Here is an 18,636-nt window from a genome sequence, read left to right as displayed (position 1 = left end):
GCTGTTTTTGGTTGGTTGGTTGGTTTTGAGGCAAGACCTCACTGTGTATCCCTGGTAGGCCTGGAACTCAGAGATCCATCTGCCTGTACCTCCCAAATCCTATGATAAAGACACCATATGTCTAGCTAAACTGAACTCTCAGGAGCTCAGTGTTGGCCCAGCTGCTTCTGCGGGAACAGGAATAAGCCCACTCTAAGATCTAGTTTCTATTCCAAGTACCACAACTAAAGTTTTATAATCCAAGAAAACTTGAAAAGCATACATACTAAAAACATGATACATAGACAAGAAATTTTCTGGGCCAGCAAGGTGGCTGAGTAGTTAACAGATGCTTTGCCTTGTAAGCCTGACAACCTGAGTTTGATCCCTAGGACCCATAAAGGTGAACAGAAAGAATCAACTTCACAAAGTTGTCCTCTGACTTTACATGTGCACCCAGGCCTGTGTGCGTACACAGGTTTTTTTTTTGTTTTTTTGTTTTTTTGTTTTTTTTAAAGACATTGTATTTGATACTGAAAGAAGAAATGTACATCAGTATGTTGGGGGTACCTCCTATTTTCATATATACCACCCTAAAAATGACTTACAAATTAGAAACCAGGAAGTGGGACAAAAGCCAACTATCCCATTTCCAAACCAGTAATATTCTATGTTGCAATGGTGTTCCTTCCAGTGGCAGCCACCCACCAGCCTGTCTTCTTCAGAGTGACAAGGCATAGCTCCCCCTTATACTGACTTGGGACTACCAAGACTTCCAGACTTCTCATCAAGGCAGGTCTGAAGAGAACCATTTACTCAAACTGCCCACCTAGCACCCTAGGGGGAGGAAATGGATCACTCATCCTCCACAAGCATTACTCTGTGAGGCTTTTCCCATGTGGCTTCTGAGATTTGGGGTTCTGCTGGGCTTATAGATAAGCATGATAAGAACCAGCTTACAAATAGCCATGCTTCTCAAGGACATGGTTTGATACAACAGCTTGCCCATACACATAAGACAATGCACACCTGGGAGGTAGAGGCGGGTGCCAGTGCTATATAATGAGACCCTGCCTCAAAAACAGGCAAGTCTTCAAATCTACTATTCCCTTAGAACCCTGGAAGCACTATAAGTCTCACAAAAGCATGAACAGGCCTCTGTCTGCAAAGGTTTTCACGGTGCACGTGAGTCAAACCCTCCTGAGAAAACAAGTGTTAATGGTCCAGGGACCACCAGAATAAGGAAACAAAGCCTACGCACCCAATACACCGTCACTGACTCCAACCTAAAACCAGGCTAAAAACCCGTTAGGTGGTGGTGGTGTATGCCTTTAACTCCAGAACTTGGGAGGCAGAGGCAGGTGGATCTCTCTTTAACCCCAGCACTTGGGAGGCAGAAGCAGATGGATCTGAGTTTGACCAGCCTGGTCTACAGAGCAAGTTTCAGGACAGCCAGGGCTACACAGAAAATCGTTGCCTCCTAAAATACAAACAAAACAAACAAACAAACAAAAAACAACAGCCTCAAAACCAGGTTTTCCTTGTTATCCAGTCTAAGAGTTCCAGCTGACATTAATAAGCTGTTAATTTGTTAAGCAACACACATGTAAATAACACCTATAAACACAACTGTTTGTAATTTAGCAAAAAAAGTAACAGTAACATCACAAAGTAGTGTCTTTTGTTAAGTCAGTGTCTACTCTTACAAAGTCCAAAACCATTTTCATTTTTTGGAGACAGAGTCTTCCTATGAACAGCCCAGGATAGCCTCAAACTCCCATCCGTCCTTAGGCTTAAGTGCTGGAATTACAAATTACACCACAATACAAAAAAAAAAAGCATTTTATTAATTTTTTAAGTTAGTATGCAAGTAATAGATTTCATTATACATTACAACCACCCAAAGTGATGGTACTTACATTATTATAACATATTATGCTCTCAAAAAAACAACAAAAACAACACCAAACCTTTTAGCTGGCCAGTGGTAGCACGGGCCTTTAATCTCAGCAGGCAGAGGCTGACCTTTGTAAAGATACTGTCAGCAAAAGTTATGACTACATTTCCTAACAAGCCACAAAGCAAAATAAAATTTTAACTCACTTATTTTTTTTTTCAATTTTTTTATGCATCCACGCATTCACGCACGCACACGCGTGCGCGCACACACACCAGGCCACCTAACCCACGGGTCTCCAGGATCCTTCTGTCCTTCCTCACTTCCCATCTTGTCACTGGGGCACAGGGATTACACACTCATGCTACAGCATCAGCTTTTAATTGGTTCTAAGGATCAGAACACTGATTCTCACATACTTTACCCCAAGCCATCTGCTTAGCACTAACTTCAATTGGGAGAGAGCTGTGATGACGCTGGCTTTGACACAGTAGGGCTTGTAAGCAGTAGCTGAGGGGAGGGGGTGTATTTAAATGTGAGTCACTTAAAATACCCAACTGAAACTGCTGGAGCGATGGCTCAGAGGTTAAGGGCACTGACTGCTCTTCCGGAGGTCCTGAGTTCAATTCCCAGCAACCATATGGTGGTTTACAACCATCTATAATGGGATCCGATGCCCTCTTCTGGTGTGTATGATAGCTACAGTGTACTCATATAAATAAAATAAATCTTTTAAAAAAAAGTTTAACATCAGAGTTTTACCTATGTATGGAAGAGATAGCATTAGATATCAAAGTTGTATTTGAATTATCTTCTAAAAAGTAAAACATAAACTCTTGTGAAAGGTGGCACAACCTTTAATCCCAGAACTAGGAAGGTTGAACCAGGGGGCATGGGAGAAGTCAAGGCCAGCCTATGATATATAGTGAACCCATCTCAAACAAAAACTTAACCACACACCTACCACATGGTGCAGGTTCTTAGTCCAAAAAAAGCACACATCCACACAATGTTCACAGCCACTAAAAACTGTAACTAGCTCAAGCATATTAAGAATCAAGATGTAAATTTTACCAGGCTTATTTATAGGACATACCTGCAAGACCATCTCATCTCAGTAAGCTAATGCAGAAAGATCTCTTAAGGTCAAGGCCTGCTTAGGCTACAGAGCAGATTCAAAACCAGACTGGATAACTTAGTGAGACTGTCTCAAAATTTAAAATAAAACAAATGGGCTTTCAAGATGGCTTGACAGGTAAAGGCACTTGCCACCAAGATTGATCACCTGAGTTCAAATCCTACCACATGGTAGGGAAAAAAAAGAACTGATTCCCACAAATGGTCCTCTGTATCCTCTGTATGTGTGGAAAATGTGGTCATGGTAACTGCGATTTACAAACATACAAGTAAACTCAATTCCTTAAAAAAGTATCTAGCCGGGCAGTGGTGGCGCATGCCTTTAATCCCAGCACTTGGGAGGCAGAGGCAGGCGGATTTCTGAGTTTGAGGCCAGCCTGGTCTTCAGAGTGAGTTCCAGGACAGCCAGGACTACATAGAGAAACCCTGTCTCGAAAAACCAAAAAAAAAGTATCTAAACATTTAAAAAACAAAAAGGTCCGGGGGAAAGTACAGTATTTCAGTCCGTGCCTAGCAAGCACAAGACCCTGAGCCTAATGCCTAGTATACACACATACAAAGATGCAAAACTTCTAAGTTACAGCACATCCAAACAGTAGAATATCACTCAGAGACCTAAAACTATACAATGATCTTCAAAATTAAGACCATGAAAAAAATTCTTGTCAAAAGGACATATGTACCATTAAGATATGCCCCCCACCACACATCTGTAGCCATTTTGTTTCATGCCCACCAGCTATTTCATATTGTTGCTGCATAATCTGCCTGCCAGTCATTGACACAGAAAAATAACTTAACTCAGAGCAGGGTCATGCCTGTCACATATCATTATGATTTTGTTAATCTTAAATTCTACAACTATAAACTTCATGAAGGACCCATCAAATTAAAGATCAATGACCATATATTATGCCATCCTCAGGTTTGTTATCGTATTTTGAGAAAAGCGCATCTTGGAAAATAACCCAGCTGCAGCCTTCACTCAGGACCAAGCAGAATGGGGGTCAGCTTAAAACTGTTAAACATAAAAAAAGGACTGACTGACTGCCCTACACACACCCCCACCTTGTATTTTCGTATGAGCTCATTATGATTTTTGTGGGGTTTGCCTTTATAAACTGACACAGAAAAATGTTCGGGGTCATAAGCCTCAGCCCCTGAATTCTGAGCTATGGCCCTGATCAATCAGTCTCAGGGTGTGCGTTCAATAAACCATCCCTGTCTGACTGAGATGAGTACTCATGTGTACACACACTATATGATTCCTTATAGTAAGGAAGCTAACATACTATAGGAATATATATATATATATTGGAAATAGGCGGTGTAGTGACACATACCTGTAATCCCAGAATTTCAAGCCCCAAGGCAGGTGGATCTCAGAAATGTGAAGCCAGCCTGGGCTGTATAATAATAGTAAGATCTTGTTTCAAACTCAACCCTCTTAAAAAAAAGACAAGAACAATGTCTGAGGCTGTAGAGTGGTAAGTAGATTAACCAACATGCGCAAACGCACGCACACACTTGCGCACACACACACACACACACACAAACATACGTTCCCATGATCTACAAGCATCACAAGCATCTAAAAGGGGGAAGAAGTAGATAAATGAGTTGTGTCTCTTGGGAGGCAGAGGCAGGCGGATTTCTGAGTTCAAGGCCAGCCTCATCTACAGAGTGAGTTCCAGGACAGCCAGGACTACACAGAGAAACCCTGTCTCAAAAAAAAAAAAAAAAAAAAAAAAAAAGAGTTGTGTCTGCATTGTCTCACCCGTAGTTGTTGGGTTTGTTTCAGGCTGGAGAGATGGCTCAGAGGTTAAGAGCACAGACTGCTCTGCCAGAGGTCCTGAGTTCAATTCCCAGCAACCACATGGTGGCTCACAACCATCTATAATAAGATCTAATGCCCTCTTCTGGTGTGTCTGAAGACAGAGAAATTGTACCCACATACATGAAATAAATAAATCTTGGAAAAAAAAAAACAAAACCAATTTTTCAGCTGAGCTTAGTGACACACCTTTATTCCCAGCACTTGAGGCAGAGGCTTTCAGGTCTCAAGGCCAGCCTAGTCTACAGAGTGTGTTCCAGGGCTACATAATAATCCCTTGTCTTGGAATGTGGGTAAACACTTTTAATCTCAGCACTTAGTGGATCTCTGTGAATTTGAGGGCACCCTGTTCTCAAAAGAGTTCTAAGGTAGCCAGGGCTAAACAGTGAGACACAATCCCCCCACTCCCAAATTTATGTGTGTATATGTGTGTGTAGGTCAGAAGATAGCTTTTGGGAGTTTGTTCTTTCTTTCTACTACTTAAAAACTTTCTTATATAATCTGTATGTATGTGTGTGCAATACATAATGCTTACTTCCCCCCACCCTGACCCTCACTGAAATCAACAAGACTTTAAATCCCCTGGAACAGGAGTCATGGGTGACTGTGAAGCACCATGTGGGTACTTGAACAGACCCAGGACCTCTGCAAAAGCAGCAAGTGCCTTTAATCACTGAGCCATCTCTATAGCCTTTGGTCTTTTGACACATGGTCTGCGTAGCTTAGGATGGTCTCTTAAGTGGAGTTCCTGTTGCCTCTATCTCCTGAGTGCTAGGAAACACCTTTTTAAAGGGATATATGTGGTAAGTTTCAGTGCTCTTACATAATTATACCCATGAAGCTGTTACCACTGCCAAGCACATTCAACTTCCCTCAAACTGTTTGAGACAGTGTTTCACATAGTTCAGGTTAGTCTTGAACTATGATCCTCCTACTTCCATTGCCTAAGTGCCCAAAACTTCTTTTATCACTTTATAGTTCTTCCCTCCTCTCAGCCTTTGGTCTGATTTCTGTCCCTAGATAATATAGATATATATATGTACACTGTTGCTGCCTTCAGACACACCCAAAGAGGGCATCAGATGCCATTAGAAACGGTTGTGAGCCACCATGCAGTTGCTGGGAATTTAACTCAGTCAGTGCTCTTAACCGCTGAGCCGTCTCTCCAGTCCTATTTCCAGTATTTTTAACAGGAGAAAAGCAGTTACACAGCAGTACATATAATATGGCCACAATGTGGAAACAAGAAATCCTGAAGAGTAACTGCCACAGAAGAGACAGCAAGCAACAGGCTAGGGTTTGAGGATGACCTCTACTCCACGGTCTCTCCTTCCCAGACCCCACTTCTAGACCTCCTGAAGCAGGAAGGCCACAGGTGGGATCAAGAACCAGTTTTCACAAACCCTCCAAGTAATTAAGATCACACTCCAGTTTGAAAACTATTATTTAAAGGATAAGATTATGAGTGGCTGTTTTCTTTCCCTTTTTGTAACCTATATTTTCCCCAATTACTTCATTATAACACTTTCAAAACCCAACTAAGTCTTTCATTAAAGTGTTTCATTAAAACACAGATTCTCTGGGTCTCCAGGTAAAAAGCTACTATATTGTAAGCATTATAGGATCTGAATTGCATGTCTACAAAAACCCTTGGAACCATAAATCTGCTAACACTCAATGAGATTCCAATTGCATGTGTGTATAAACACCAGTCAGGGTGCAGGGGAAGTCACAACACCCAAACTAACAAGACAGGTCATCTTAATGCATGCCTACAGAGAAAGGGCCTCTTACAAGGTCACACCTACACAAGAGTTTTCTCTCTTAATAAGCTGAATTTGTAAGCCTGTTTGTATTTTACTACAACTTACTACAAAACTCAGAGGTTCCTGGTTTACCAAAATAAGTGCTATAGTAATCCCTGTGTCACCAAAATCTATGCAGGGAAGACAAACTCAAAACACTGGGAGTTGCCAACTCTTTGACTTTCAGCTTTAAGACCATAAAATTGTTCTTTCATCTCACCAACTCAAGAGAGAAGCCACAGGAAATGAAGGGTCAACCACCAGGTTGCCAATGGACACCGGGGCTGGTTAAAAGACTGTCTACACTTTGAACACAAATTAAACAATGAATAACTTGGGGATAGAATAACTGCTGATTAACAGCTAAAACGCCAAAGTTAAAAGTCTGAGATAAATGGCTCCACATTTCAATGCTTCTGTTTTAATGTTTAAATTTTAAAAAGGCATTCAGATGCCCATATATAGCCTCATCACATAAAATTACTTTTTAACTTTTCATTTAAAAAAAAAAAAAATCAGGTTGTTGTTTGAGACAGGGTCTCTATGTAGCCCTGGCCATGAGATCCACCTGCTTTTGCCTCCCAATTATTGGGACTAAGGTGTGAGACACCACATCTAGCAAAAGCGGAGAATCAATTTTGAAAATATGAAGTATTCAAAAAGCAAGGAATAACATATAATGCTGACCTGACATGCTGTCCTTCCTGGTTTAAAGGTACAATTTAAAAACTAATTCCAGAAGTACTACGTCCACCATAGTGAATTTCTCACTAACTCATCCTCCACATAGACACACCGTGCCTGACACAAAGAAAGTGCACAAATATTGAACTTGTTCCAGTAAATTTCTAAAGCCTACAGCAGCCTCTAGCTTTTCTGTAAATTCTAGCAAGCTTACAGCTTTGGAGGTCTGTTCCCACCACATTAAACCCAACTGTAAGTCACTTAAGGACATTTAAAACAGCATATCCTGTTTTGAGATCCTTCTGGAAAAGACAATCTTTGAAACTCATAGTATTCTAAAATTTCCAAATATTACAGCAATAGAAGAGTGTGCCAAGTCCCCATTATGATCAGATTCAGCTTTCTAGTTTAATTTTCTGAACATTTCATGAATCTGAGTACAAGTTTTCCCTTTTTTTACCCCTTGAAAATACCCTTGGTTCTGTCAGCAGCCCAAGGCCTCCCCAGCCCCCACTCTTTTGTATGTAAACACACTCTTGTCACACACTCCCATCAGCTGTTTAGTAGCTCCACCCCTCCTCCTTTTCCGGGTAGTAACAGAGCAGCCAATGAGCTGCAAGGAGCTGTGCCTGCGGCCTTTTGCCTGCATACGCTTTTCCAAAACAAGCAGCTCTAGCCTTCAGCAGGGGCACTGGTTCACAGATAAAAGGCTCACCAGAGCTGTGCAACAGGGCGAGACAGTCACCCCCACCAACAAGGAAACCCATGTAACCTGAGCTGTTTGTTCCTTCACAAGGGAGAACTTCAACCAATATTCCTTTAGGGCAAATCACGCTTAAGGTCACCAGAGTCCCATTTCTCAGACAATCTAAATAACCAGTGGTTGCCGATGAAAACCTCAAGGGTTGCTGGTCCTGTGTTGCTCTCAGGGCTGGCAATCTACCTGACTCTGGCAAGCAAATGGCTGCACTATCCAAGACCACTTTACAGGACGTAGGCTAAAGATAAGTGGTCTTTATTCCACGCACCCAAAAGCCATGTAAATCAGTCTCTAGGCTCCTGGGGAGGTTTGCACAACCCTCAGCTGGGGATCAGAAGAGAAACAATGAATGAGTCAGAGTTTCAGAGCATAATCGCCCAGCAGATTAAGTGCATTGGTGCAAAACACTCCCTGCATAACTTGGGAGTCAGCTATCCTACCAAACCCTCACAAAAGAAATATCACTGGCTCTGTAGGAGACTGCGTCTAGCTAGCAAGGTGCTGGAAAGCAGTGACCAATTAACACCCTCTTCTCTCCCTACCCCCACGCCGCTACTTTCCTACTATATAGCTTGCTGCCAGGCTGTAAATCCTTGTAGTGTAATTATGCCCAGAAGACAGCCAAAAATGGGCTGAAATAGGAGACATCCATGAAACTGGCTATCAGCCTCCACCAAAGAAATCATGGAGGGACAACGACAAGTGCCAGACATTCCTTCAGACCTTTTCTTCCCACTTCCTTACCACCATCTTTCATTTTAACCCTCAGCACTGACAGACAATTGTACCTACCTTAGCAGCAGACTGGGGAATTCGCTCTTAAATTTTTCACTAAGTATACCTTACCCCAAAATTGTAAACTCCACTTGGGCCTGTTGATGTGAATTCAACTGAGAAAGGAGGCATTAAAATCTCTCACCTCCATAATACACACAAACACACACATACACACACACAAAAGGAAATCTGAATAATTTTAACTCCCAAACTACATTAAGCCAGAAAATAAACTTGAAGCAAAGATAACCTCTAGCTTTCAAATCAAAACTGTTATCCTCTTATCTCAGAAATCTACAATTTTAAAGAGCCCTGCTTTCTTTTGTCAGCAAGAGAGGTGGGGAAAGAACAGAAGCCAATGCATCTTTGCCTTTCTTCTACTAAAAATAAGCTATGAAATAAGCCACTTAGGGAAAGGGGGAGAGAGACACCCTGCTGTTCTTTGTTTCCCTCTCCCTCGACACCCCCCCTCCAACCACAGCCCCCCACACCCGGACTCTTAAATACGGTGATCATTCTAGATGCCACAACTACTAAGTGAACAAAAGGCACTGTAAGGAAAAGGCGTTGGGTCAAGTTAGGCCTCACTCTTTATCCTCAATCTTTCAGAAATCTATGTATGAACATAATTCGAGGATCTGACATCGATCAAAAACAGCTGGAGTTCTTTCCCCCACTCTATCCCATTAGGGTGAAATATGCATTAGGTGTGATGGTAACTCTCAATTCAAGACAAAAATAACTCCTAAGTCTAGCACCGTGTCATTTCCTAGTTTCTAAACAAAAATAACAACCCCCCCCCCCAACTGCTTTGTGTAAAATGAACACAGAGCCATGGTTACAAGTTTTCCTGCAGTATGAAAAGCCAGCATTCCTGGTATCATTCACACTTAACAAAACAATCACAGCCACAAACAGCCCATGAAGAGTTGATTTCACATGTGCCTAGGTGTGTAGCTAGCATATTATCCTTTCTTACTGGCTGCTCTCTGGTCCTTTCTACTGCCCTTCCCTCAAATTCTAGATTCCAAATCCTAAAACTTGTGAGTTTAATCACTATCCTCAATTTCTAGCCAGATCTCTCCTAGGCAAGGAGAAAAAAAAATTATGTTTTTATTCCTGAAAAGATGGATTAGCCAAAAAATAAAAAATAAAAATAAAAAAATAAAAACAAAAACCTCTTGCCTAGGCAACTTTCCTCCCATCCCCCAAGTTAAAATCCTATGCAAAAACTACTTTTTAAAAACTTCAGCACATTCCATAACTGAGTTTTTGACAACCACCACTGATGTTTAGAAAAAAAAAGAAACAATCAAAAACAGCAACAAATAAGAGATTCACCTGAAGAATCTAGACAAACAACTTGAGTTATATAAACAAAATCCTGCAACAGGGGGAAATGGTTGGGGGATGGGGGCGAGGCAGAAAAGAGAAACAGGAGACAGGACTTGTTAACAGCCTTTCACACACTACTGCCCCCCCCCCACCCTCTCCCTGGGGATTAGCTATTTAGAACACTGGGCTCTCGCCCCCACCCTCAAAAAATAAAAACATTTTTTAAATACTCGATTTGTCTTAGGGAACCTTCGCGAATTTCTCTACTGGTCATGAAAAAAATCAGCCTGGATTCCAATCAAAACCACTGCATGGAGGGCTCTTATCAGTTACAGTTCTCCCACTGCAACCTCGGGTGTACGTAAAGTTGGGGGAAGGGGTAGAAAATTAAAGGTGTCACTTGGCCCAGATCAGGGCAAGCAGTCCCCAAGAACCGTACCCTCACAGAGGGAAGTTTTGCTCAAGTGGCTATTTTGTTCCGGAGCTCCTTTCTCTCCTTCCTCCCAGCTGTCAGATCCACAATATGGAGGGTGGCCTGCCTGCTAAGAGGGCCTGGGGGTCCTCACTGCACGCACTATGAGTGGGATAGGCTTTGTCAGTAGAAAGAAAAACAGGAAGGTTCTCCACACCAGAAGGCTTAACAAGAGTGTCTGATTTAAAACACACGGAGCTCTTTATTACAAGAGGGGGCCCTGGGCAGACTACTCTCTTCCTAATATAGAAAGGAATTAGGGATAAAGAAGGTCGCTTGAGTTACCCCAGTTTAAGAAGCATTGTGAGTGGAAGGAACCGGGACACCTCAGAGAGAAAGAGAGAGAAAGAGAGAGAGAGAGAGAGAGAGAGAGAGAGAGAGAGAGAGAGAGAAGCCTCTCTCTCAGGAATTTCTATAATGAGTCCATAAACCCAAAGCTAGCAAACAGGAAGCAAAGACCCTGAAGATGAGCTCCCAGTGACGAAGGAGGCGGCTAGTTATACCCCCGCCACCACAGACCACTAAGAAAGGGCCGTCTTAGGAATCCAAACGTCGTAGAGGAAAAGTCAGGGGCTCTGGGAAGGGGGGTGCAGGGAGGGCGAAGAACAACGCACATCTCGGGGGGCTGCAGATAAAGAGGGACTGAAAAAACCCTCGGCTCCGGGGAGGTGCCAAGGGGCCGCCGTAGGCACCAGGGGAGGAAGGGGAGGAAGGGGAGGCGCGGCCGGTGGCCTGGAGTGCCCCGGAGCCCTCGCCTAGGCACCCCCACCCGACCCACACGCAGTCCGAATTCCCCTCCATGAAGGATACAGCTTGACTACGTCCGTGTCCATCCGCCTCTTGCCGGGACTGGGGGATGACATGGTGTCGCCGCTGCCGCTGCCTCCCCGTCGCCTGCGCCGCCGCCGCCTCTCTCCCCTCCTTGGCCCGTCTGTCACGGGCCCCGGGCCCAGCTCGCAGGGCCCCGCGGCCTCGCCGGCTCCTCGGCCGAGGTGGCAACACCCGCGCGGTCCCGTGGGGTCCGCTCAGCCGCCGCCGCCGACCCCCGCACGGGGGAACACCGGGCACTGCCCCGCCGAGTGGGGGCGGGGACCGAGGAGCCCGCTCGGGCTGCCCTCCGGCTGAGGCTCCGCCGCGGCCCGGGCTGCCGCTGCTCTGCGCCGTGCGCCGCTCCCTCCCGCCTGCGCTTGCTCGTTCGCCTGCCCGCCCGCTCACGCTCACGCCAGCTCCCAGCTGCTTCCTCTACAAGCCGACGACTCCAGCTCGGTCGGCCTCTCTACCCTAGCCTCTCTCTAGGCGCCGTGATGTCACCTCTGTGACGTCATCGGAGAGGCGGGGCGCCGGTGGGAGGGGGAGGAGCGTCGTCGTCGCGGTGTAAGCTTATCAGGGGAGTTCTGGGAGATGTAGTTCCTCTTTCTCCTGCCATCCTGCATCCCTCCGCCCCCTCCCCCAACCTCCCCACTCACTTCATCGCTCAACTGCCAGTGTCGTTACCATCAACATAAACGATAGTAGTAAATAATGGCAGTATGATTACATTCATGTGCTTTATGAACCACCCTCTCACACAGTGTTACAAAGGCTGTTTGGATATGGAGGAGGCCAAAGTGGCAATTACTCAGACTGGTCTCCAAATCTGGAAATTCCCACACCAGCATGTTCTCTGCACTCTGCTCCCTCTTCAGATGGAATTTGTTTGCAGGGATTGTAGACTACAGTAAGGCTTCCCCAGAGCTTGCAAAGCAGGGTTCATTTACCCTCTATACAAACAAGGCCAATAATTCCAGGACTGCAGTAGAAGCAGCACAGAACAGAAATAATTTGATACTAACATTCTCATTCTACAGAAATTTGAGGTAAGTTGAGGTAATTTTTAAAATCACAAAGTATGGGACTGATAGAAGCATCCTAAATAAACTATAATGCAGAACAAAGACAGTCCTGCCCTCTGAACTCCTGTATCAACCATGTGTTCGTGACTCTGAGGATGCAGTGTGAATGAAGATGAAATTTACACAGCCCTCCCAGAATGGACCAGAGTGTCAGCATCATCTGAGAACTAGTAAGAAATGCCTCTAGAAGGGCCTTAGGCTTTCTCAATTATCATATGCAGTTGAACAAAGTTGTCAGATGGTCCCCTGAACATCTTGGAGAGCTACTGCTCTACGGGGCTCAAAAGTGACCGTGAGCACGAGGAGCCAACAAAAGTCAAAGAGGCAGAATAGTGCCAAGTGTTCTCAAAAGCTTTATCTATTGTTGTTTCCCTAGGATGCACACTTGGACTTTGTCAGCTCAGGTACTGTGAGCTGGGTCCCCTTTAAAAACATTACACACACGCTCACACGACCAATGTCGTGAGACAGGAGCAATGGGCTAAATTGAAAACCATTTGCTCCTATCATCCTACCCTTCAATATGCCAGCTATTTTTTTAAAATTCTAACATGCATATAAAATGTACAATGTCAACCATATTTAAATATTTAATGCAACAGCAAAAAAAAAAAATTAGTGTGCAACTATGACTAGTATTTATTTCCTGGACCTTTTTGTCAATCCCAAAAGAAACTATGTGCCCCTTAAGTAATAACCCCTCTTCCCCATTCCCACCAGTCCTTAGTAACTTCCACTCTATGTTCTGGGGAGAAAAGGGACAATTCATTGCTTTCTCTTAGGAGAAATCTGTCAGCAGACATGTATGAAAAGACTTCTAACCACCTTTATCTGATCGCTTCATTGAAGGAAGAAAAAAAAACAAAACAAAATAAAAGTTGTCTTTCTCACTGTCTGCAGCAGACTCCCCAGGGTGTTGTTGCTGCTACCAGCTCTCCTAGAGTGGCTCCCCTACCTTCCTTTGCCTGATTAACTTCCACCCCGGTGCTAAGACAGTGGTTTTCAAACTTGGCCCAAGACTTCAGAATCACCCGGGGAGCTTGTTAAGCTCACACGTGTCCTGGAACTGCCGTTGGGAATTCTGATTCAGAAGGTCTGGGGTGAAGCCTGAAGATCCTTGTCTTTAATGAGTACCCCAGATGTTTCTGATGCTGGCCAAAGTCAGAAAAGCTCGGCCTTCAAGATTCCAAAAGACATCTCAATTTCAGGACACCTATCTGACCACCCTTTGCTGTTAAGTGCATTTATAAAGTCCTATGCCAAAGGGCAGGAGCTGTGTACCCTCTGCTCCTCCACCACACACACCGTGGCACCTAGAGGACCCATAGTCATTGCCTCTAAAACCATAGCATGTATACAGAACAGACAGTAAACAGGGGTCAAGGAAGGGACACTCAAGAAAGAAAGGCCAGGAGTTGGGGCTTAAAAAGTCTATGTGGTGTTTTCCTCTTCACTGATATGACTGCCATGAGCAAAGAACTTGGCAAAATAACCAGAGCAGTATTTCATAACGGAAACTTGCAGACCACACTGGTGGTGGGAGGCTGCTCCCTCCATGTGTAATGGAGGGTTAGCCCTGCAAGCAGTTTTAGCAAAGGAAACGTCCCAAAGGAGAATCATGATGTTGTTTTAAAGATGTATTTCTGTTTAATATGTATGAGTGTCTGCTTGCATGAATGCATGTGTACTATCTGCCTGGTGCTGTTAGAGACCAGGAGAAAGAGCCATATCCCCTGGAACTGTTGTTACAGGTTACAGACAGCTGTGAGACCCTTTGTAGGTACTGGGAACCAAACTTAAATCCTCTACAAGAGCTGCACTGGATCTTAACTGCAGAGCCATCTCTCCAGCCCTAGGAGTACTTTAACTCTTGGTGACTTAGGACAAATCTACCTCTCCCTGCTCTTCATTATGCCTCAGTAAGCTGCTTATATCCTCCCTGGGCCTCAAATTTCCTCATCTGTAAAATATGGGCTTCAATGCCCTACCCAGATTGAGTAGCTTGATAGAGTTCAATGGAAAAGATCGATGTGAAAGCCTTACACGTTATGAACTGCTTTCCACAGGGGCCATGAGAAATACTGGTGACCAGGTGTACTATGGGAAATACTGGTGACCAGGTGTACTATGGGAAATACTGATGACCAGGTGTACTATGGGAAATACTGATGACCAGGTGTACTATGGGAAATACTGATGACCAGGTGTACTATGGGAAATACAGATGACCTGGTGTAGGATGGGAAGTAGTGATGACCAGGTGTAGTATGGCACTAGGTCTTATGTAACTGTTACTATGCTCTTAGCAGCCCGTTTCTCCCACTCCTTACACATCATTTATAGGAGGAGGTCATTCACTTAAGAAATCAGTTTTGTTTACTTGCTTTTGAGGATACTACAACATCCATTGTCTCTGTCTGTGGCGAAGGTAGGCACACATTTCTCTCAGGGTATTTTGCCATTTGTTCTTTCCTGAATGCACCTCCCCTAGTCTAACCTTCTTCCTTCCTGCTTCCATAGCTTCAAGGAACCAGTACTAGTGTCATACTACACCTGATCATCACCATTTCCCATCCTGCACCAGGTCATCAGTATTCCTTCCTGAGCCTGCCCTGGGCTGAATAATCAGTTCAAAAACCTTTCTGTGGCCTTGCTAAAGAAAACTGAAGTTACTATTGGATCTGTTTGTTTTACTTTCCCCCTTTCCCCATGTTTTAGCTGTTCAGAATGTCAATAATTTACTCTAAGACAACACCAGGGCCTGGGAGTGTCTGTTTATACGTGTGCACTCGCAAGACGGTGCTCTGGAATGGGTGAGGAGCTTCCTTATCAGGTACAGCCAAGGGGCGCCTGGGAGGGAGCAGCTGTCAGACCCTGCCTGACTCATCAACGTTACAATCTGAGAAATGGATTCTGGGCCTGTTTATCTCTGCCCTGGGGCAGGGCCAAGCTTGACTGACCGGAGGGGCCTCTGATCTCATAAGCAGCTTCTACAAGACAAGAAAACAAGCTTGAGAGACTATAGTGCTTCTAGCAAGACACTAAGATGAAACCAGTTATTTGGCAGAGTGAGTGAAAGAGTTTCTGAAATGGCCTACAAATCCTTAAGGCGAGTTTATGGCTGTCCCTACCTAGTGTGAAAATCCTCCCCAAGAACAGCCTCCTGTTTCCATGGGATTTTTCCTCAGAGAAAGCAGTTCATCCTGAGCTAGCTCACGCTAATGTCAGATCACAGGTCTGGATCCCTTCAGGAGGTCATTATAACTGCAGTCTCTAATACCATGGACCTAAAACTAAAACGCAGCACTGGGGACATGGCTCTGTAGGTAGAGTGCTTGCCATGTAAGCCTGAGGACCTGAGTTCAAATCCTCATGTAGTATCCTGTGCCTGAAATCTCAGTGCTCTTCCAGAGAAATGGGAGCCAGAAAGCAAGAGAATCCACAGAAGCTCATGGGCCAGGTAGCCAGGCATTCCCAGTGGCAAGTAAAGAAGAGACAATACCACAAACTAGGTGGAAGGCAAGGACTGGTGTCCATGGCTGTCTGCCTGAACTGACACCATGAATGTTTGCACACTGGCATACACAAATTAAAAAAAAAAAATCTTGGAGTTCACTTCAAGTGATCTCTATGTAACCTGGTTGTTGTGTCCTCAGGACCAGTGAGAGCTAAGGACCATGCAGCACAACTCAGTAGCAGCTTCTGTCTGGTTCTGAGAGATGTTGCAACCTCTATAGCACCAGTCATGTGTGATGTGTTTTGCCTACACACACACACACACACACACACACACACACACAGCCACATGCAACCTCACACATACTCCCCAACACCAAACCCGAGGGTGAGAAAAAAGCTTAGGAATTACACCTATATCTAGGGAATGCTCTCCTGGGCAAGGAGTCCTGGCTAGAGCCCTTGTGTTGTCCACTGGTGGTACACTGCCTTTCTTTTCCACTGTGTCATCTCCCTGTCCTGGAGATATGAATGCCTCAGATCTCTAATCCCCAAGTGACCTCATCCAGCCTCAGGGCTTTATCTGCTATCTCTGCTGTCTCCTGAGAAGATACCTATGATGCAAGCCCTTCCCCCCTCAACTCCAGACATGTATACAGATCCAGAATACATTTCAAATGCAACATTCTCTCCTCTTTTTCTTAAGTGTCTTCATCTAGGTAAATGGGAACTCCTCCTCCTACCTCTGCTTTTCCAAGTCCTAGGCTCATGGGTATGTCATCCTACTGAATTGGTGTGTGTGTGTGGTTTGTTTGTTTGTTTGTTTGTTTGTTGAGACAGATCATTATGCTGTATCCCAGGCTGGTCTTGAACTCCTGGCAATCTTCCTGTCTCAACCTCATGATTGCTGGGATGGGATTATAAGTATGAGCCACACCAGGCTTGGCTAATATAACCAATTTGTGTTCCACATATTGATCTAGGTAGTTAATATATAGAAGTAAGTGACATAGATGAAACTTCTCTGTACATAGAGCATCCATCCGTTCTGGTGGCAGGAGAGGACAGAGAGCAGGGATGCTGTTAAGTCCTATGGAAGAAGGAAGTGGGAAACGGAGTTCTAAGATAGGCAGGAGGGGTGGTATAGCTCAAGAGTCATCATCAGCTACATGAGCCCTGTCTCAAAACTGGGTTTGGGGAGGTCACATATTTGGTAGAATACTTACTGCATCAGCTTAAGAACATGGGTTTAGCCCTCAGAAGCCACAGAGAAGGGCCAGCTCAAGTTTGTAATCCCAGTGTTGAAGAAACAGAGGCTGGCCCTGGGGATAATCAGTGGACTCTGGGTCCCAGCCAGAGATCCATATCAAAAATAATGTAGATGTCACCTAGGAGGAATAATACTTATGGTTGTCCTCTAGTCTCCATATGCATGTACATACACATATGCATGTGCCTCTACACATACACACACACACACACACACACACACGGGAGAGAGAGAGAGAGAGAGAGAGAGAGAGAGAGAGAGAGAGAGAGAGAAACAAAAAACTAACAACTCCAACCAGTCACTTCTCTCAGAAGTCAGCTCTGGGTTGCTGAGGTGGCTCCAGGGAGAAAAGCCACACAAATCTGTTGACCTGAATTTGAGTCCCAGAACCCATAGAGAAGCAGAGACTACCTGACTACTCGCAAGCTGTATCCTGACTGTCACATTGATACCACTTGGAGTTGTTAGTCTCACTAATAAAAGAATTTAAGAATGAGCTCAAAGAGATGCAAGGACAATTTTATTAGATTTTTTAAAAGCCCCAGTGCAGGCTAATGTTAAACCTCAGGGCAATGGAAGAAGAAGGGGGAAAGCCACGCTATTTAAGCTAGCGTGGAGGTCAGACACATGGTAGACAGACAAGCAGCCACGTGAGAGGGAGGAAGGTTTAGACAAATGGCATGACAGGGCCAGGGTGAGGTGGGGGGAGTCCAAAGTATTCCGAAAGCAGGCTAGCAAAAGAGATGAAAAGAAGAAAAGGAGAAGTTATGATTTTTGCAATAATTGAAAAAGAACAGAGATACAGATATACAAGCAGAATGCCTGTGATGCTATGGCCCTGTAGTCCAGTAAGCACTAGGAGTGAGATTATATGTAGGACCAGTACAGTATCTCATTAAAGTACCAGTTATTCCACCTTTCTCTTTAGCATGACTTAAAGTGAGCCTGCCTCCTTAGAGGTAGGCCCTGGGCTGGGTAATGATCCAGCCCCTCTTGAGTATTGGGTATATACCAAAGCCAGAGTTTCCATTATCTCTCTCGATTTTTTTTTGTATTTATTTTATTTTATGTGTGAGTTTTTTGCTTGGATGTCTGTGTTTTTAACACATGCATGTTTAATACCATCAAAAGTCAGAAGAAGGCACTGGATCTCTGGAACTGGAGTTACAGATGGTCGTGAGCCACCACATGAGTGCTGGGAATCAAAACAGGGTCCTCTGGGAGAGCAGCAAGTGCTCTTAACCACTGAGCCATCTCTCCAGCCCCTCTCTTGGCCAGAGGTTTTTTTTCTACTCTAACATGTGTATCAGGCACGTATGTTCCTGCACTCACATGTAC

The 18,636-nt window shown here is 44.4% G+C and overlaps 1 protein-coding gene across 2 annotated transcripts in view; it reads right to left on the bottom strand.

The window, feature by feature from the left end:
- Ube2h (ubiquitin conjugating enzyme E2 H) overlaps positions 1-11,717 on the bottom strand; it is an 89,328-nt gene extending 77,611 nt beyond the window's left edge. Inside the window, exon 1 of one of the 2 annotated variants that reach the window (XM_034519060.2) lies at positions 11,491-11,717. In XM_034519060.2, coding sequence (XP_034374951.1) covers positions 11,491-11,543 — 53 coding nt within the window. In that variant the 5' untranslated portion in view covers positions 11,544-11,717. The remainder of the gene's footprint in view (positions 1-11,490) is intronic. The other variant, XM_076913581.1, reaches the window with a different exon arrangement.
- Between the last annotated feature and the right edge of the window lie 6,919 nt (positions 11,718-18,636).

This window comes from Arvicanthis niloticus, chromosome 15 (assembly GCF_011762505.2).
Source record: "Arvicanthis niloticus isolate mArvNil1 chromosome 15, mArvNil1.pat.X, whole genome shotgun sequence".
NCBI lineage: Eukaryota > Metazoa > Chordata > Mammalia > Rodentia > Muridae > Arvicanthis > Arvicanthis niloticus.
Note: the sequence above shows the minus strand (reverse complement) of the source record. Positions and strands in the feature narration are given on the sequence as shown.